This window comes from Filicampus tigris, chromosome 5, assembly GCF_054856515.1.
Source record: "Filicampus tigris isolate MCC_2025a chromosome 5, RoL_Ftig_1.0, whole genome shotgun sequence".
Lineage (NCBI taxonomy): Eukaryota > Metazoa > Chordata > Actinopteri > Syngnathiformes > Syngnathidae > Filicampus > Filicampus tigris.
In genome coordinates this window covers 16,270,352-16,289,563 of record NC_141221.1, presented here as the reverse complement: position 1 = coordinate 16,289,563, position 19,212 = coordinate 16,270,352, and the positions used below count along the sequence as shown (strand labels likewise).

The window sequence follows — 19,212 nt, the reverse complement described above, 5'->3', positions numbered from 1 at the left end:
TGACAGTGACGTACAGCCAATCAGAAAGTGAGGTGACGGGGCGGCGAAGGAGCGCGGTGGGAATCCAAAATGAAAACAGTCATGGCGCAACGGAGCCCAACGTCTTTTCTGTTTGTGTCCCTTTTTGTCCACTAAAAATAATTCACAAACTAGCGCCACCGTCAAGACACGACCTGAGACCCCTTCTGCCTTTTCATCCTCCACGTTTGTTCACTCCGAAGTCTCGTTTAATCTCGAGTGCTTTTGTGAGATTTTCCGTCTGATGCGCCAATATCTGTGAATGAATGTGCTTCGTGTGTGATTTGTTGATCTTGTCGTGTGGCTGCACACCACACACGGTCGGTTCAAAACTGTAATACGCGTGACTTTTTCTAGTCCCGTGTGCGGTCGCTCAGGGTTTGGAAGTCGGCCGACAATTTTAAAATCCTGCCGTTTGAACCAGGTTTATGCAGCTCTTAAACTTTATAGCAAATTTCCTTAACCTTTCAGACATGGAAAATGTGGTTTTAAAATTATTCATTATAGTTAATTATAGTTTTGATGCAGAAATGTTTGTGTCAAACAAATTTGTGGTCGACTTAGCTGCCTGTTTTTTGCCCAGCCCTAGTTGTTTCCATATTTTTGGGGAGTGTTCACAATTTAACAATCTGACTCTTGTTTTGCACTTCTGAACTGCTTTGACATTTGTGATGTTTGCGGTGTGGCTAATACCGACGTCAGACTACATGAATGTAGCCCGATTTTGCATGTCGCAGACAAACGTAGTGTCTCGTAGCCGATTTTGAGTTGTCTTGGCGCATCGCAGCCCGTGTAGTGTGACATGCTCAACGATTGGTCGCTTGGCGTCTGGGACACTTCACGACCACCACCGCGAAAGTCTGTCATGTCAGAATTTTTGTTCGTCTCGCCGCAGAGTGTGACGTGTCCTACGTCGTCCTTCGATTTGTTCTTCGGTATTGACCAATAGGAAGACAATGCCCTCCTTCTTATGACGAGAGACTGGATGTGGCGCGCACAAACAAACAAACATACAAAATGGCGAAAAAGGCTCCGGTGGAGCCATGATATGGAGAAAATATTAGTGGAACTGTGGCAGCAGTGTCCCTGCCCGTTTGACGTGGAAAAATATGTTAAGCAAATTACAATTGTGGTTGTATCTTTTAGTTCATACGCTTTCACGCAGATGATGTGACTTTGCTCATTTAGATGGTTACGCATCTGATATGAAATGACAAATCACTGAATTTGTGGGTCAACTGTCATTAGATAAAAGGTATATCGTTACATTATTTTTTTCCCCCTGAAATCTGATAGCGTTTTTTGGTGCATACATTTTTTGGGTTTTTTTTTCCCTGAAATCTGCTATCTTATTTTGCTGCAATTAAAAAATAAATAAATTAAAAAAAAAAAAAAAAAAAATCTTGTGAAATCAAGCCAACTGTAAAATCATGATTTTTCTGGAGTTTTGAAAGTTTTTGTCTTTCTCAGTTTTTATTATCGCTTGTTTGTCCATTTAATATTCAGACTTCTTGCTTACTCAATAGTTTTACGGATTAAAATGTAATTACATTAAAATTATGCATTTATGAGTGTATCATATGTAGTGTCCAATTAATTGTTTGTTTTGCACTGTTGCCATCACGCACAGAAAACACCAAAAAAGGCAAAGACAAAAAACACAGAGTTAAAAAAAAAAACCGCGAAAGAGACAGATTTTGATGGCCGGAACGCAGCGTTCCCTCGGCTGTCGTGTTTGATTGTCTTCCTATTATTAATTTACTTAAGTCAAAAATGTGTCGAAAGAAATTGACATCAAAGCTTCCTCGGGCATTGCGAGCGTCTCACGACCAACTCCAGAAAACAGGTGAGCTCCGCAATGTGAGCCCGAGAGCGCTTTAACATCAATTTCAGTCGACGGAGAGTGGTGGATTCATGGTTGGATTAATCTGATTAATTCTTATTCCACCAGCGCCATATTAATCCGAATACCCTGTAGTAGAGGGGCACATAGACTATATTGCAGCCAAGACGATTTTTGCCTTGAGTGTTCGCAAAACAAAATGCAGAACAGACTGGAGTTCGAGCGCAGAATAGAGCGCACGATACCTCACTGTTTGCTTTGATTTTGGGGGAACTGTGGCCAAACAACAGCGAGAGAGGCGACCACATATGAGAAGCTCTTTGGGAGAAAAGTATGCCTTTATCTTTTAATAAAGCCAGCAGGCAACATGGAATTATGGCGTAATAGCAGTGCGCCGTCCTCTGAAGACTTAATTGCTTTAATTATAGCGGCAGTGGCGGCCAGCGGACGAAGAACAAAACCAAAGCAGCAGCAAAAGTTGAGATAGTGATTGCGGAAGCAGGCACAATCCAGGTATGCAAACGGGTTGTGCATACGTTTCCAGTACACTCGGATGTATGTCGATCTGGGGGTGGGGCGGGAGGCAGACGAGCGAAAGCATCCCGAGCTGGCAGCCCGACGTGGGGAGGCTAAAGATAGATTGCATTTTCCTCGCCGTCTAGACTCAACAGCCGGCTGCTCTTTTTGAGCTGTGGTTTTCGTCATCTCGGCCCGGGGAAGATTGTGCGCTTGGGCCACCGAACCAGCGGGAAATTGCCATAGCTGAACCCCCAGATCCCCCCCCACCCACTCCATACCCGGCTGAGCATAGTATAGCCAGTCCATACCTGTCGTCGCGTGTTGAGAATGAATTAGCTTCAACTTCAAAGCTTTGAAAAATGTTCCAGTGGGGCATTTCCGATTGAGAGCCTGCGAACTCTGCCTAGCCACAAGTGACCAAGGACAAACCAGTACAGCGAATAGAAAAAAAATCAGCATATAATTGACACTCATTATAAGTGCATCGAAGAAAAAAAAATAATTTAAAAAAAATGATTGGAAAAAAAACACACTGATAAACAGCCAAGATACGTTTTCCACAATACTCACAAGCAAATATTCTTTATCCTGTGCGGAGAAATATTACTGCATCTTACTGGGAGGTTGTGACTGTCCATCTTCTTCATGTTTGGATGTATTAAACTGCCCCCTTGTGGCCAAGGCGCGCTCACCACAATCAGCCAGGCAATAATATATGGTTCATCATGATTTCCCCCAAAATTACATCATTCCTGTATGCTATGGCAATTTTTTACGGTCCATCTTGGATTTCCGCGATACAAGATAGGAACTCCGTCTTCTGTTGTTTTTTTTTTAAATGTGTCCCTTCTGATTGTCTGTTACAGAAATATTTTTTTCCTTCTCATATAATTGTGTTTTTGCTCCTCATAGTGCTACTTTATTCTTGGAATAATGCATTTTTAATCTAGTTTTTTTTCCTTTGCTTGTTACAAATTGAAGTATTCGTAGTGTATTTATTTTAGCATCTGCTTGGTAAAAATTAATTTGCCTAACTTTTTAGTCATTTCTGGAATTCACTTCCAAATTCCTCCAGTTCTACTTTTAGCCCTTTTTCTGGGCTTGGTGTCACCATTGCAGTCCTCATCGTAAACAAGTCCTATTTTAACGTTAAAAGCATGTCTTCTCGAAACAAAATGTCTTGTCACTTCTTTTCGGCCTGAGGTGGCTTTTTAAAAAAAAAAAAATTATTTTTTTTTATTTTAAAGGCAAGCAAGCCACTTTGCCTGCAGGGACATTTTTGTTGTCGTCAGGCAAGTCGCTGCACTGCAGATTCTTGAGGAGGGAGCTCTTCTTCTTCGTCTTCATCTTTTTCTTCTTTTTTAGAAGCGTCTCAGCCACAGCTATTAATTATTAACTGGGAGAGCCGACATCAAAGCGGCAGACTAGTGCCGAATTAAGTGTGTGCGTGTGCGTGTGCGTGTGTGTGTGTGTGTGTGTGGGTGTGTGTGTGGGGGTGTGGGGGTGTGTGTGTGTGTAGAGGGAAACTGGGTGAGAGGGAAAAGAAGCTTTTGAACTTTCCAAGTGCAAGAAGACGAGCAGGAAGAAAAATGAAAAGTGCTATTAAGTTGCAGGAAACAAGTGGACAACAAGTGGAGCAACTGTTCCTAATATTTGGACCATCTCCACATTAACAAATGATAATTTTCATAAAATACAGAAGACTTCATAAAAATGACTTTTTCTAGTAACATTACGTCTTGTAGGATGAAGAATTTCGACTTTTACTTTTTATATTACGGCTTTATCCTCGCAAAATTCTGACATTCTTTTGTCCCTCTATTATGATTTTAGTCTTTTTCCTGCAATATTACAACTTTATTCTTGTAAAAAGCAAAATTATTTTGCTCATAATACTGGTAAAAGAAATCCCAGCTAACAAAGTATCCCAAAAATATTTTTTAGAATTGAAATTTAAAAAAAAGAATTCAATCAACGAATATGCAAATGTACGGCTGCAGAACCACCAGTAGTTGACTGTAGTTTAATTTTCGCCAAGTAGTATTACTACTTTATTCTCTTAAAATGAAGAGCATTTCTCATAAAATTACATATTTATATTCTCTTGTAAAATTCCTTCTTCTCGTCATATTCCGATGTTTTAATCTTTTTTTTTTCTTGTTAATGTTCTGATTGAATCAAGCCATATGAGTGCGACAAAATGCTGCAAGCGGCCACCATTTGACGTGAAGACAATAATACGTTCACAGGAGCTGATGGCGCCTCGCCTGTGACGTTTCGCTTCCTCCCATGTGACCTGCGAGCAGCCACTTTTTTCTTCACCGCCAGCTCTCCCTCCACCCGTCTGTCAGTCTTCCTTGCGGCGGCTCTAAAGTGAAGCTGGCATGCGCCCAAGGCCACTCCATAATGCCAGGATGTCATCTCGTTCACATCAAAACATTGCCGTTGTTGATGCATTATGTTGCCATTTTTCCAACTGACTTTCTTCAGGCTTCCGATTGGCTAAAGCAGCCTCGCAGCTTCGATTACAGCCTTTTTTTTTTTTTTGAATAATCAACTTTGTTGATGTAGTATCATGTAACACAGTAATCCCTCGCTACTTCGCGGTTCGAGTTTCGCGGCCTCGGTGCGTTGCTGGTTTTCAAAAAGTACTCATCGAAAAATAAAAATGAAAAAAGTACAGCCGTATCGGCAGCCATATTGCGGAAACACGTGTTGTTGTTGACGTGTGCAAAGTGAGTAGAGGTCAGCTGCCACAGGAAGTATATAAAACAGTTAACTGAGTTAATTCTTTTTTTATGCTTTAAAATTTGAATTAATCTCCAAAGTTAACGCTTTTGACAGCCCTAATATATATATATATATATATATATATATATATATATATATATATATATATATATATATATATATATATATATATATATATATATATATATATTTCTAAATATGTTTATTTTGAAGCGGTATAGATAATGGATGGATGGATGTTTATTTTGAAAAGATGACAAGTAAATGGTACATTTTTTTAGAAAAAATAAATAAAAGCGAACTATTCGGGTGATATTCTAAGAAATTACACCAGAATAAAGAATACACTAACAATAAAGATCTCTTCATTTAGTAAATTATTAAGACACTGAAATCTTTAAACACTCAGCAGCAAAAGCCTATGACACATCTAAGTATTCAAGTTAAAGCCAAGTTGTCATTACAGTACATATATACACTTTTTGTGATGAAAAAAAAATACATACAATAACAGCCACAACTATTGCTAACTATATTAAAACTCTTTTTATAATGAAAAAAATTTAAAAAGTCTTAAAGTAATTGTATACAGAGGGTCACTGATGGTGTAGTGGTACACACGCCTGAGTTGTGTTCAGGCAGCGTGAGATCGGTTCCCGCTCAGTGACGGTGTCTGTGTGTACCCTGCGACTGGCTGGCGACCAGTTCAGGGTGTAGTTCGCCTTTCGCCCATTGTCAGCTGGGATATGCTCCAGCACCTCCCCACGACCCTGTACAGGATAAGCGGTTTGGAAGATGACACATGACACATGAAATTGTAGACACTTTTTAGGCATTGAAGTCTTTGAATGTTCAACAGCATATTGTAGCGAATTGGGTTATCTGTGTTGTGGTCGCATTTGTGTGTTGCTGAGTTGTGATGTTTCCGAGGTTCATGAATGCATCGTACGGCAAGCGAGGGGAGCAGCGGAAAGCGCGAGCAGTTGTACTTGGATTAATAAAAGCGCGATAATTAAACTACGTCTGACTGCGTGTTCCTGGAAGACGCTACAATATGATCAATCTCGCTATTTAAGTTTGACGTTTTTGTTCCCTCGTCTAAGAAACATTCACAGTCGGATGATGCCGTGCATGTTAGACGTGCTACCTGCCGCCCATCTCATGTAGCAATGTCGGCACACAACCTTCGGACTTATCTACGCACCTTTCCCCATCGGCGATGGGGAACAGGAAAGCCAGAATGTTCCCAAACAGGAGACCACCGTGTACGCGGGGACCTTCGAGCTCTGGCTCTCACTGTTGTGGCGCCACTCTCGTCTCCCGCACGCAACAGTTAGCGTCCGTGCGTAAGCTCGCTCTAATAAGTGGACCGAACCGAACATGCCATACCGAAACGTAGTGTACCGTTACACCCCTAATATATATATATATATATATATATATATATATACACATACTGTACACGCCCACACACACAAAGAAACATAAGGATATTGAGCATGGAGCGCTTCCCCTAGTGTACACTGTCTCAAAGTCATCCCTGATCAAAAATGTCTAGAGTTTGTCTTTGTGAATGTTAATTAATGTAAACATTGTCTGTGTTCAGGCCAAGCGAGCGGTGCAGCGGGGAGCTACTGCTGTCATCTTTGATGTGTCGGAAAACCCGGACGCCATCGACCAGGTTGGCATACACGTCGTCGCGATAGCAGTGTGTGTGTGTGTGTGTGTGTGTGTGGGGGTGTGTGGGCGTGTGTGTGCGTGTGTTTGCAGAGCTGGGCACTTGGCGCTTTTTTGCCGGTCCGGCCGCGAACCTCCACCCTTGACCTGGGTACCCTTCCGGCCGCGACCCCCCGCCCTTATTCATAAAAATGATCACCCCCTCCAACCCCATTCCGCCCCCCAAAAAAAGCGTCCGTGATTGACGCCGCTGCGGGAGAGATGCTAACGCCAGAAGCTTTTTAAAGATCATTAGCTGGCTAATTTACAATTCGAACCCGCTGTGGACACGCTTCAAATGCGCCAGTAGTACTTACCCAACTGCATGTGCTTACTTGCATAGCGGGCCCTGGGGTTGAATTTGTCGTATTGTATAATTATTTGGGTCCAAGAGACGGCCAGAAGTCGCAGTCAACAACTTACTTATTTATTTTGCACACTCCCCCTTCACTTCCACTTCACGGCCTTCAAAATAAAAACATACCAGCAAACCACTGTACACAGCAGGTTTGCTACGGCGTATTTCCGGAATTAGGAAAGACGCCAGAAGAAGTGCCAGCCTTGATGTGCCAGCGTCATCCTTGAGTGCTGCGCGCAGCTTGACTATACTCGTGGACACAAGTTGTTTTGAAACAGTTGAGTTCCAAGTCGTGGGGGAGTCGCTTCAAAAAGACAGCGACAACATTGGATATCGTGCCTGCTACAACCATAAAGGGACCGAGATGCCTAGACTATGCATTTAATTTTATTGCCAAACTAGTTTGCTTTGCTGCAGCAACGAGCTGCGTGCTGCATCCTCTCTCTCCTCCTCTGCGTGTGGGAAACTGTATGTCATCGCAACATGTGACATAATGGACCGATCAGAGCAGCAACAATTCCTGATGTGTGCGTGGCATGTGTCGCAGACCTGTCGCCAACAGCACAATGCGTCAGTCATGTGATTCAAATCGGCAGTTGTCGCTCGCGTCGACGCGGGAGTAGAAAGAAGCCTAAAAAGAAGCCTTTCACTGAGCAGGCTAAGATGAAATTTGGCCGCCTCGCGAGCACGTCACACGCATGAGGGCCGATTAGTGGGCCGGACTAAAATCCACTTACGGCCATACTTAGTCCAGTCCTTTTTTAAAATTTGTCAGCCCCCACCCCCCGCCCCAAAAATGGACATCCGGCCGGGCCGGAAGGTCTAGGGACAGACTGCCCAGCTCTGTGTGATTGTATGTATGTATTTGCTGCTGAGTGTGTCCATGTAAGTGCTATTCCTGTATGTATTTGCATGTGTCAGTTTGTGCATTTAGTGTATCTTTATGCCTGTGTGCATGCGTGTGTGTGCATGCGTGTATGTATGTACGTGTATGTGTGCGTACGCGTGTGTGTCTGAATGAGGCCAATGAGTTGGGGTGTGTCTGTATGTGTGTGTATTAGTGGTGGAACAAAATACCGGTTTAAATCAGTTTTGATTTAACCCTTCGAAGCACAGTGCTCACTACAGTGGACAGCTATTTAAAAGTTGCTTTCGCCTATATTAATTCATCTAAAGTAAATCTTTATATTATAAATCATATCATCAAATCATAATTCATGCATGAAACGGTTAAAAGACTGAATCCTTTAGACTGGAAAATAAAAAAATCGTGATACATGTTGAATTGTCTTTTATTGGCGAGATATGTCTTTGAAGGCAATGCCACATTTACAGTACTGGCAAGTTCATTTATATTGTAAAATGACAACAAGAAACCCGTTGCATCATAACGTCTCAAAGTGAGTTGCACCTTATCGAACCGCTTCGTCATCCCACATTTTTGTGTTTTTCCTTGGAGCAGATTATTTCCACAATTGACTTTGGGAAAAATATTGAAACTTGAAAGACAATCAAATCAGCGTCCCGGAACAGATTCTGTTCCACTTTTGAGCTTACGATGTATTTTTGTCAAGTTTTAGGTTGTGTCGTGATTCTAGTGTTTTTTGTCGGGCTGCAGAGAATATCGATGTCAAATGTACCGGAAAAGTTTTGTCAAATTCCAGTCATGAATTCATCTCTCGAGCGGGTGTACCTAATGAGGTGTCTGATCCTTGTGCAGATTGGGTACCTAATGTGCTACGGCGGCTCTTGTGTGTCTCAGCTCAACCAGGTGGCGGACGACCCCCTCAAACGTCCCGTGGTCTACGTGAAGGGTAATGACGCCGTCAAGTTGATGAACATCGTCAACAAGCAGAAAGTGGCGCGCGCCAGGATACAACACAGACCCCCCAGGGTAAGACTAAACCATCAAAAAAAAGCACACAAATAGACAGTCAACTTGTCAGGTGAAATGCATAGTTAGTTGTACTTTAATGAATTCTACGATGTAACATTTATAAATGTCTATGAATTATTATTTATTATTAAAATAAACTGTTTTTTGTTGAATTCCTTTAGTGCTCTCTCCCACTAAAGGTGGTTAATAGAATTAATGAAAAAACAAATTTCATCTAAAGGAATAAGTGTAAAACAACAAAACAAAACTACAAATATTGTGTAAAAATAAATATCCCCCAAAAATCTGGGTAAAAAAAAAAGTCTCCCAACATAATAGGTGTAAAAAGATACGCATTTTCAGAGAAATCTTCTGAAATTCTAAGTAAATATTCTGAGTAAAAAAAAATCAACATTTCCAAAAACATAGTTAAAAAAAAATGTTTAAGTAAAATCTGTAAAAAATAAACAGCTCCATAAATTGAGGGTCTAAAAAAATAACATTTCCAAAAATAGTTTTACAAAATCTAAATCTAAAAACAAAATCTCTGTAAAAAAAAAAAAAAAAAAAAACATCTCCAAAGACATTTTTTCCCCCCAAATTTAATTTAAAAAATCTTTTAATTTAGTATAAAATAAATCCTATCTCCGAAATTTCAATGTACAAATAAATAAACAACTAAATTAAATCAATGCCTAATTTCTGTTCAATCGCAGATGGCACAAAAATGCCATGTAAGGTTAAAATCACAGTAACCAGGGAAAAAAACCTCAGTTGAACCTTTCCCAACCTATCCGACATCCACTGAACTTTGGTGATATTTCCATATTGATATTAATGTTTGTACTTTGTTGTTGTTGTCGTTACGGTTGCCGATGCGCAGCAGCCCACCGAGTACTTTGACATGGGCATCTTCCTGGCCTTCTTCGTGGTCGTCTCGCTCGTCTGCCTCATCCTGCTTGTCAAGATCAAGCTCAAGCAGAGGAGGAGTCAGGTGCGCACACACACACACACAATGGGCGAGTGCTGCTTTTGTCTTTTGGGCGGCGGCGCCACGTAGTCCATTCCCAAAGGGAGCTGTCTCACTCACTCCTTCATTTTCATTCATGTCATATTTTTATTCATTCCTTTAATTGGCGATGGTGACAGCTTATTTTAGCGCGCGTGCGCGCGTAACGAGCATCGTTTCAAGAAGTGGCTTTACGACTTCCTTCATCTTAATTACCAGCTCTCAATGTGTCCGTTTTTTTTAATTTGCAGACATTAAAAAAACAATAGTGCTATAATGCATCATGATAATTAATATTTTTAGACCTCATCAAAAAGGTTTTTAAAGGCATCAAATTAGTTGCCACTGCATTCATTACTTAAAATAAGATATTTAGTGTCTGAGTGCAATAGATATTTTATATATATTCATATAACATAATCATATACAGGAAGTCCTCATTTTACCAAGTTCCGCTCCTACACTGGCGATGTAACACAAATGTCGGATTTCACCGTCAAAGTCGAAGTTTACGTCAAAATACTTTGCATAAAAAAATGAAAATCTAAAATAAAAAGCATAAGATGCTGTACTTAGCATTACTGCTGAGAAGTGGATGGAGAAGGACGAGAGGAAAGCGAAAAAGGCAAAGATACTGCCGGCGCGCAACCAGACACGATCGAGACATTCTGCATTGTTCTGCACAACATTCTATAGTGCTATTGTAGTATATTCTTATATTTTTTTTATTATGTATTAGCGTGTTAAGTAAAAGCACACTTAGGTCAGTAAAAATATGATGCAAAACAATGATATTTATACTCATTTAATTTGTATGAAAGATGCACATGGATTTGTCAAAGATGATTAATTAAGCATATTAAACTTTTGATTGCTAACTTGTGTCACGAATGGTTGAATCCCGTGAGCAATAGCAACAACTGGCATGCCAGGAATTGAATGACATCATAACGTGTCAACTTTGTGATTCTGATGTTGCTGTTTTTGTTTTTTTGTGCACAGAGCTCCATGAACAGGATGGCCAGTCAGGCACTGGATAAGATGGAGACACGCAAGTTCAAGGCAAAAGCCAGCAAAGTGGCACGCGAGAGCAGTTGCGGGGCATCCGACTCGCTTAGCAGCAGCTCCACGTCCGACTGCGCCATCTGTCTGGAGAAGTACATCGACGGAGAGGTACGCTCCCTCTTGTAGCATAAAACAAAGATTGTCTACGTACTGTGTGTGTGTGTGTGTATATATATATTGACAGCCGTATTTATAATTAATTACACATAGAGCTCGATTATTTTTTTGTTTGAATTTAAAAAGAAAAAATTGAGTGAACACATTGTATTCATTTCCTTTTTTTTTTAAGTTAACTGTATTTTACGTACATTTCCAAGGTTGAAACAGTATACAGTATTTACAGCAAAACAAACAAACCAAAAACAGACAAACCAACATAATGGCCCTTATTAAAAATGACAGTGCAGCTTGCTGTGGTTTGCTGTTGTCAAACATTTGTTTTCTTTGCACATTCTGTCGCCATGACACCTACAAAATAAATACGTGAAAAGCGCATACATGCAGTAACAAATAGCTCTGGGAACGGCATTCGATTAGGATTTTTTTCCCCCACTCTTTTCAGTGCACCTGCTGCAAGATAACAAGCCAGTGTGTTTTGAGGATGTGATCACACAAACTTCCTGCTTTACAGCGCGAGCTTAAACAAAACAAAAAAACAACTAAAAACCAGAGAGATAGAGAGAGAGAAAGAAAGAAAGGTAGAGAGAGAGAGAGAAAAAGAAAGAAAGAAAGAAAGAAAGAAAGAAAGAAAGAAAGAAAGAAAAAGAGAGAGAGAGAGAGAGAGAGAGAGAGAGAGAGACGCATTGTGTGGCCTAATCTTCCTCTGGAGGGTTTTACTGTAAGTCATCGAGTGTCCCTGAATGGTGGCCAACACAACAAAGTGTGGCGGCGCCACGGCTTGCGCGCAGGAAGCGGAGCCGTCAAAAGGCTGAAAGGCATCAAAAGCAAAACTCCGAAAATGAGTCACGAGGATTTATTGGCGTGAAGAATGCCGATGATGTGGACGTTCCTAGCCAGCGACACGCTGCTTTCATGTGTGTGTGTGCGTGTCGGTCCCCAGTACGCCGTGACACATTCTTGTCATAGCTGGTCGTCCCGGGACTGCGTTTTTTTTTTTTTTTTCAACTCGCCATCAAAGAGATGAGCTGTTTACAATGTTCGACGACATCTTTTAGTGTCGTTAGGGAGAGGCAAAGTTCTCGTGCTGGTGCTAGTGGTACGCAGGCTCCCTCTAGTGGTACGTGAAGAATCACCCACCAAAATGTTACGGTGCCTCTTTTACAAATGCTTGTTTTCAAACATTAATTGAGGTATTAATTAATTTAATTTCAGTTAGCAATACATTTTATTTAAAGGGAAAGTCAACACCCAAAAAATCTTTGCAATAATATGATCTATGTGCCTTCACTAGTCTAAACACAGCATTCTGATTAATATTGCATTTGTGGAATATGAGTTAAGCAGCAAAATTCATCCGTTTTTAGCCATCTCAGGGGGCGGCCATTTTGTCACTTCTGTCGACTGAAAATGACATCACAGTTGCTCAGGGCCCAGGTAACGATGGCTGACCTGTTTTCTGAAGCTGATCCATGATTGGTTGTCACCACTTTTAATGCTTGACTCATATTCCACAAACACAACATTAATGAGAATTAGACTCGTGGGGCTGCATTGATCATATTCTTGTAATGGACATTGTGGGGTGGACCTCTTCTCTTTAAATCATAAAGTACTTTTTTCCCCATGTTTAAGTGCGGTGTTAATGGCCAAACCGTGCAAAATATTTTGAATCCAGTACACTACATTTTTTCCTTTGCAAGTCATTCTTAAAGAATTGTTTGTTTTTAGGTATTTATTTAGGTCTGATTTTGATTTAACTTAACTATTTCTCTTTTACTATTTATAATGAATGTTATTGCCATTAATTACCCCCCAAATAAAATTAATACAGTTTTCTTCTCTGCAAAAAGCATGTAAAATATTATTACCGTATTTTCATGCCCAATAATACGCGCCTTTTGTATGTGTTAAATACAGAAATAGCACCCGTAACTGAGACTGCACCTTTTAATACGTTGCGCCTTTTGGTCGTGAAAATCAATTTAAGAATATTAAAAATATGTGTATTTTTATTGAACTACTTTTTACTCTATTGTACTTATTTTATATACAGAAAAGCCGAAAGTCACAATAAATCACTTTAACCAATTATCCATTAGATAAATGGACTTTACAAAAAACAAGAAAAGAAAACATGCATGTGATGTGGATGAACCAAATTTAATTTAGAGCGTAAATGGCTAATTAAGACTTGGATCGCATATCAAAAAATGTTTTGGGGAAAGTAAAAGCAGATAATGGCACTCATTTTTCCACATTTTTTATCTCCCTCTCTCTCGCCCCCTACAGGAGTTGCGGGTCATCCCTTGTGCGCACCGCTTCCATAAGAAATGTGTGGACCCCTGGTTGCTCCAGCATCACACCTGCCCACACTGCAGACACAACATCATCGGTAAATTGTTCAATGCTTTACCCGCTAGCTTTTGCTGGCTTAATATTATAATAATATTATTATTATTATATTATTATTCACCTACCCTAGCTGCGAAGTCATCGCGTTGAGAAACTGGGGTCGGTATTAGGTACATTTGCCAAATTGTGATGGCGGAATTCGCGAAATTCAGTTTTCTGAAATTCTGTAGGAGGAACCGAGCCCCTCCACAAATAGCAACTTCTGACTTGAAAGTTGATGTTGAATTTGGAAATTCAAATTTACCCCCCGCCCCCCTTAAAAAGGTTCGAAAGGGCCCGCGGATGTCGTTAACATTTTTCCATTCTCTGATTGGTCGGTTGGGTCAAAACATGTTGTAGCCAAGTTCAACTGGCAAAGCACGTCATCAGCGTTCTGCGCACATGAATACATATTTTTGAATGTAATCTCATTGGCGACGTATTGATTCTGAACTGCTCCAGCAGCCACAGTTTTACATCAAATTTGAAATGTAATACAAATGGCTAAAAAGCCTTGTTTGTGTCCATAGAGCACAAGAAGGGTAATCCAGGCCCCGCTTGCATGGACCCTGGCAACGCGCTTCACGGGCGGCAGCAGAGGGTGGTCCTGCCAGTCCACTACCCCGGCAGAGTGCACCGGGCAGGCCAGGTGACGGCCTACCCGACCAGGACCAGCATGGACTCCCACGGCAACGCCATCACCGTGCTCACGGTGGAGCAGCACCCCGACACTCCGGGCCTGTACCCGGCCCAAGCCGCGACTTCCTTCCTGCGGAGCTACCACCCTGCCCTGCACCTGGACCACTCGCTCAACCCCCACCACTGCGGACTGGAGCACCGCGGACCCCCTGCCTACCAAGCGCAGCCGCCTCCGCACCACCCCGCTTTCAAACGGCCCAAATTCCATGGACGCAACTTCTCGCGGGCGGCCTGTTTCTCCCAGTACGAAACCATGTATCAGCACTACTACTTCCAGGGCTTGACTTTTCCCCAGCAGCCCCCAGAGGGTGGCCAGGGCCCCCTGGGTCAAGGTCTCAAGGCCCACCACGGCAGGGCCTTCCAGCAGGGACTCTTGTACCCTACCGTGGTGCACATGGCTCCGGCGTCCTCCTCGAGGGTGGGCGACGGGGTCGGCGCTCCGGGCCTGAGCTGCTACCACGGCCACCGCTCGGTGTGCAGCGGCTACCTGGCCGACTGCCCCGGGAGCGACAGCAGCAGCAGCAGCTCGGGCCCGTGCCACTGCTCCTCCAGCGACTCCATGTTGGACTGCACCGAAGTCAGCAACCAAGGGGTGTACGGGAGCTGCTCCACCTTCCGGAGCTCGTTGAGTAGCGACTACGATCCCTACGTCTACCGGAGCAAGAGCCCCTGTAGGGCTTCGGCAGGGGAGGCCGGGACCGCGGCGTGCCCCTCCGCCCCTGAGGAGTCGACGCCGTCATCCGCGGGACCCTCGGGACACGACTGCCTCCAGCTTGCCTACAACTCCGGGGACCACCTGTCCAACTGCAGCTTGGAGCCCAACTACAGCAGCCGCTCGTCACTGGAACCCAGGGAGACGGGTGCCCCCGAGGCGGACACCGGGGCCGCGGTGGCCGAGCTCGCTGCCGGAACGGGAGTGGCGTGCACCTGCTGCTTCGAGGTGCTTCCTCAGAATGCCGACTCCAAAGCGCTGGACTCGGAGCAGGGGTCCGCACGGTGTCCCCGGGGCTCCAAGAACTACACGTGCCCTTCCTCGGACCCCTACGAAGGACTACCTTGCTGTTTCTACAAGGAGATGAAGGTCCACAGGGGGCACTACGCGGAGGACTACGCCGTCAACGTGCAGTACGCTGACTCGGAGGCCTGCCCGGCGCAGAGCTGCTGCGAACTCAACCAGAGAATACCCATCATCCCCGAGGACACCGACTGTGAAAGCAGCCTTTTGCCCGACTCCGTCGCGGCCGAGTCAGAAGCGCATAACGACGACTTCTTCACCCGAGGTCGCTCGTACCCTCAGAGCGAGGAGACCGGGGCTTTGTTTCCGCCTCAGCTCTCTGAAAACACTCTGGGCCGAAGTACTGAGGGCTTTCTGGGCGTGTGAACTTCTGAAAAACAGAATTGCGTTTGGTACCGCGGCAGTCGGTCGGCGGTTCGAAAGCTTCAGTGGCCTTGCTTTCCGGTGAATGTGGTTGCGTAGAAACCTGAGGGTGTCTACCGAAATGCTCATTTGTGGTGAATGTCGTCGTGTAGGGACGTGGGGCTTTCTACCCAAACGGTCTCACCTTCAATCCACGAATGTGTCAGAGTGGCTCTGCGCCATGCTTCCATCCAGGGCTCCACATCCGCATCTTACACTGCCTTTAGAGCTTCAACCTAGTTTGTACGGTCGTAGCCATACCAAAACAAGCGCGGCGTGATTGTGTTGTGTCGCCAGAGTGAGGAACCGTGTCTCTCTGGAGGGTTATAGAAGAACAATATTTTTCATATACTCCGTATGTCCGTGTTTCCCAACCAAATGCTCACGGCACACTACCAAACAAAAGTGACAGACGTAGTAAATATACAGCCGCTGTCCGGTGAAATACTTGCATCCCCTAAATGACTACTTTTCAGGAAATAAAAAATGACGACCTCTTGCATTAATGTAATTGAACAGTTTAGTAGTAGAATTGAATCGTGCCCACTTACCTTCATGGCTGACCAGTTCCTTCTGCACCGACCATTACAATGATCCATTTTTGAGGTGCACTCAAATGTATCTAACCAAACCATTTCCGTTGTCTAAAAACATCCAAATGTTCAGTCTTGAGGTGACAAAATTCTTCCACAGAGTGATGGCAAGGCGGAGTTCTATGAGAGTTAATAGATTTTTTTTTTTGCCTCAAGCTACTTTCAACACTTTAAATGTAATGCGTAAAAATAACAGGCCACAATGGAACTGACCATTTATACCCATTTGTCAGGAAAAAATGGCAGAAATTTGGACATAGCAGGTTTCCGCCAGACATCGACGATAATCCTGAAAATGCTGAACGCAAAGCTGTTGATAACAGGTGCGTTGGACCTTCTGCCATCTAGTGGATGAGCATTTCATTCTTCTGCCTGCCACTATATGTGGTTGGCATAAATAGACGAAGAAAGATAACAAACCAGATTGTTTTAAAAATAAGACATGTGGAGCATTTAAATTAAATGTGATCATATCATGCAGTGAGTGGTTGGGAATCACTACACACACACACACATTTATATATATATATATATATATATATATATATATATATATATATACTGCAGATATAGATGCATACACACGCACACACAGTATCTATGTGAATGCATAAAGCGTCCTTAGCATCTAGCGCTTTGCTCTCGTTTAATGCGTCCATCATAAAAGAGTTTCCAAAATATGCCACCCAGACAACTTATTAGTGACCCTTCATGTATTTAACATTGCTAAAGTAAAGGTGGGAGTTATGGTTCATCGGACAAAATCTCAAGGGCTAGTTGATATTGAAGGACCACTGGAAATAGCCCAAATGAACTTTAAATATTTGTTCCGAAACAAATATGGCAAACTTGCTGTGTTTTCACGCATTGCTCCTTGAGACTTTTTTTTTTGTGTGGGTCTTCTCATGAAAAACATGCCCACCGAATTTCATGTTGCTAAATGAAACCGGCTTTGGGGGCTGAGTTTTTAAAACACCGCCGAATGCCTCCTTTTAATGGATCATCCACAAATGTTCTTAAATATATCATACTAAAAACAAAGCTCCAGACAGAATCCCCCCAGGAGACATGAAAACTCGGATGGAAAGCCCTCCATTTAGCCCTCCGTTTATTCGATATCCTTGATAGTCATCTTAAGGTCCGTGTACTTGGATGCTCTTGGTCCTCACGAGTAAGACAAGTCAGCGCAACATCAAACACGGCGTCCATCAAACATGTCACGTTTGGTTGTTTTTTTTTTGTAATATCAAAGACAAAAGGAGGCAGGAGCATAGCGACGTTTTTGTCGTCAGTGCAAACAACTCTTTTTCCAACTGTAATCAAACAAATGCTCATGCTTGTGCACAAAATTTTATGGAACATTTTTTCTTGGAACGACATTGGACTACAAAACAATGTTTATTTCTCCCCCAAATATTTCTTTGAGACAACACTTTTGTAAGACAACTAAAATTTTGTTGGGGAGAGAATTAAGACACATTTTTATTATTATTTTATTCCCCCTCACACCCAAAATATTTGAGAGCCTTTTTGAAAAAAACAAACAAAAAAAACATGACTCTCAAAAACATGATACAATTGAATGCAATCTAATGTAGTAAATTGAATAAAAAACGAAATTATATGTTAGATGCGCCATGTGCAAGCCGTGCACTAACACGACATTGAATAAACGCTAAAACGGCTTTAGCACACTATGCTACTAGTGCGCTCATGACCCGAAACAAATTTTGTGAGGACGAAGGCGAGCAGCGTACTTGTAGCTGGCTCTGAAATCAATGTTTTGTTTTGTTTTTTGCCCAGAACGGGCTAGCACCAAAAGTCCAAAGCAAAAGTCAAAAGGCTTCCTTATTGTATACTGTGACTCTTTTGAACAAAACAAAAAGAGAAAAAATGCAGTTGTGACACGATACACATTCAAGCCTTCCTGTTTGTCCTGCAGACTGTTTCAACGACTCACACACAGACACACACACACACACGCGCGCGCGCACACCTTCCAGAATGTTGCCTTTTTGCATCGCGATCCAGAACACTTTTGTTGCTGTTGTTTTTTTGGGGGGTACGCGAGTCACTATTTAATGTTTTTGGTTCATGTGTGTAGCACTTAAGAAGATGAAAATGTGTACAAATGAATATTTTGTATTTTTTTTTTATTCAGAAAGAGAGTATAATTATTTTTCCGTCAGTCAGAACCATTTACAAATGTTTTACGAGAAAGGCTCGACATCAATCTTGTATATATTTGTGTACGTTGTATAGCAAAAGGCATTTCATGAATGGAAATATGTTCTCTGAATATTTATTTACTAATATATTTATCTTGAAGCCATGTCTTATGTTCAGAGTTTATCGGAGAGACAACGGAAATCACTTACGCACGTGAGACTTTGTATATACGTGCTCATTCAGAATTGCACACGAGACGAGACGATTCAATCTTCTGACCAAAAAACATTTGAAAAGGTTTCGTAGCGTACCGTACCGTTTTGTAATTACCCGTGTACAAAGATGTGTCAAATATACACTTTTATTCGAGGAAGCGCCAACTTGTCTTGTCTTTCTCTTTTCCAACTCCTCACATCGCTGAGAAAAAATAGCATTCATTCCATAAAATCATATTTTGGAGAAAATGAAACTTTTCAATAAAAACATGGTTTGGAGGGAAATTTGTTCGGAGGGAGGGAAGGATTTTTGTTGTTGTAAAATGTCTTTTTTCTGCAAGATGCTATTTTTGTGAGGGGGGGAAGGCATTTTTGTTTTTTTTTCTTTTGCACAAAACCTTTTTTTTTTTTTAAATGACCAAAAATCTCATACTTTCTAGAAAAGTTGTGTAG

The 19,212-nt window shown here is 42.3% G+C and overlaps 1 protein-coding gene across 3 annotated transcripts in view; it reads left to right on the top strand.

Moving 5' to 3' along the window:
• The window catches only part of znrf3 (zinc and ring finger 3), an 86,714-nt gene extending 67,790 nt beyond the window's left edge, over positions 1 to 18,924 (top strand). For all 3 annotated transcript variants that reach the window (XM_086031845.1, XM_086031846.1, XM_086031844.1), the window contains 6 exons: positions 6,738 to 6,812; positions 8,968 to 9,099; positions 9,965 to 10,075; positions 11,093 to 11,263; positions 13,565 to 13,667; positions 14,197 to 18,924. In XM_086031845.1, the coding sequence (XP_085887971.1) occupies positions 6,738 to 6,812; positions 8,968 to 9,099; positions 9,965 to 10,075; positions 11,093 to 11,263; positions 13,565 to 13,667; positions 14,197 to 15,746 (2,142 nt within the window). In that variant the 3' untranslated portion in view covers positions 15,747 to 18,924. The remainder of the gene's footprint in view (positions 1 to 6,737; positions 6,813 to 8,967; positions 9,100 to 9,964; positions 10,076 to 11,092; positions 11,264 to 13,564; positions 13,668 to 14,196) is intronic.
• Positions 18,925 to 19,212: the final 288 nt, after the last annotated feature.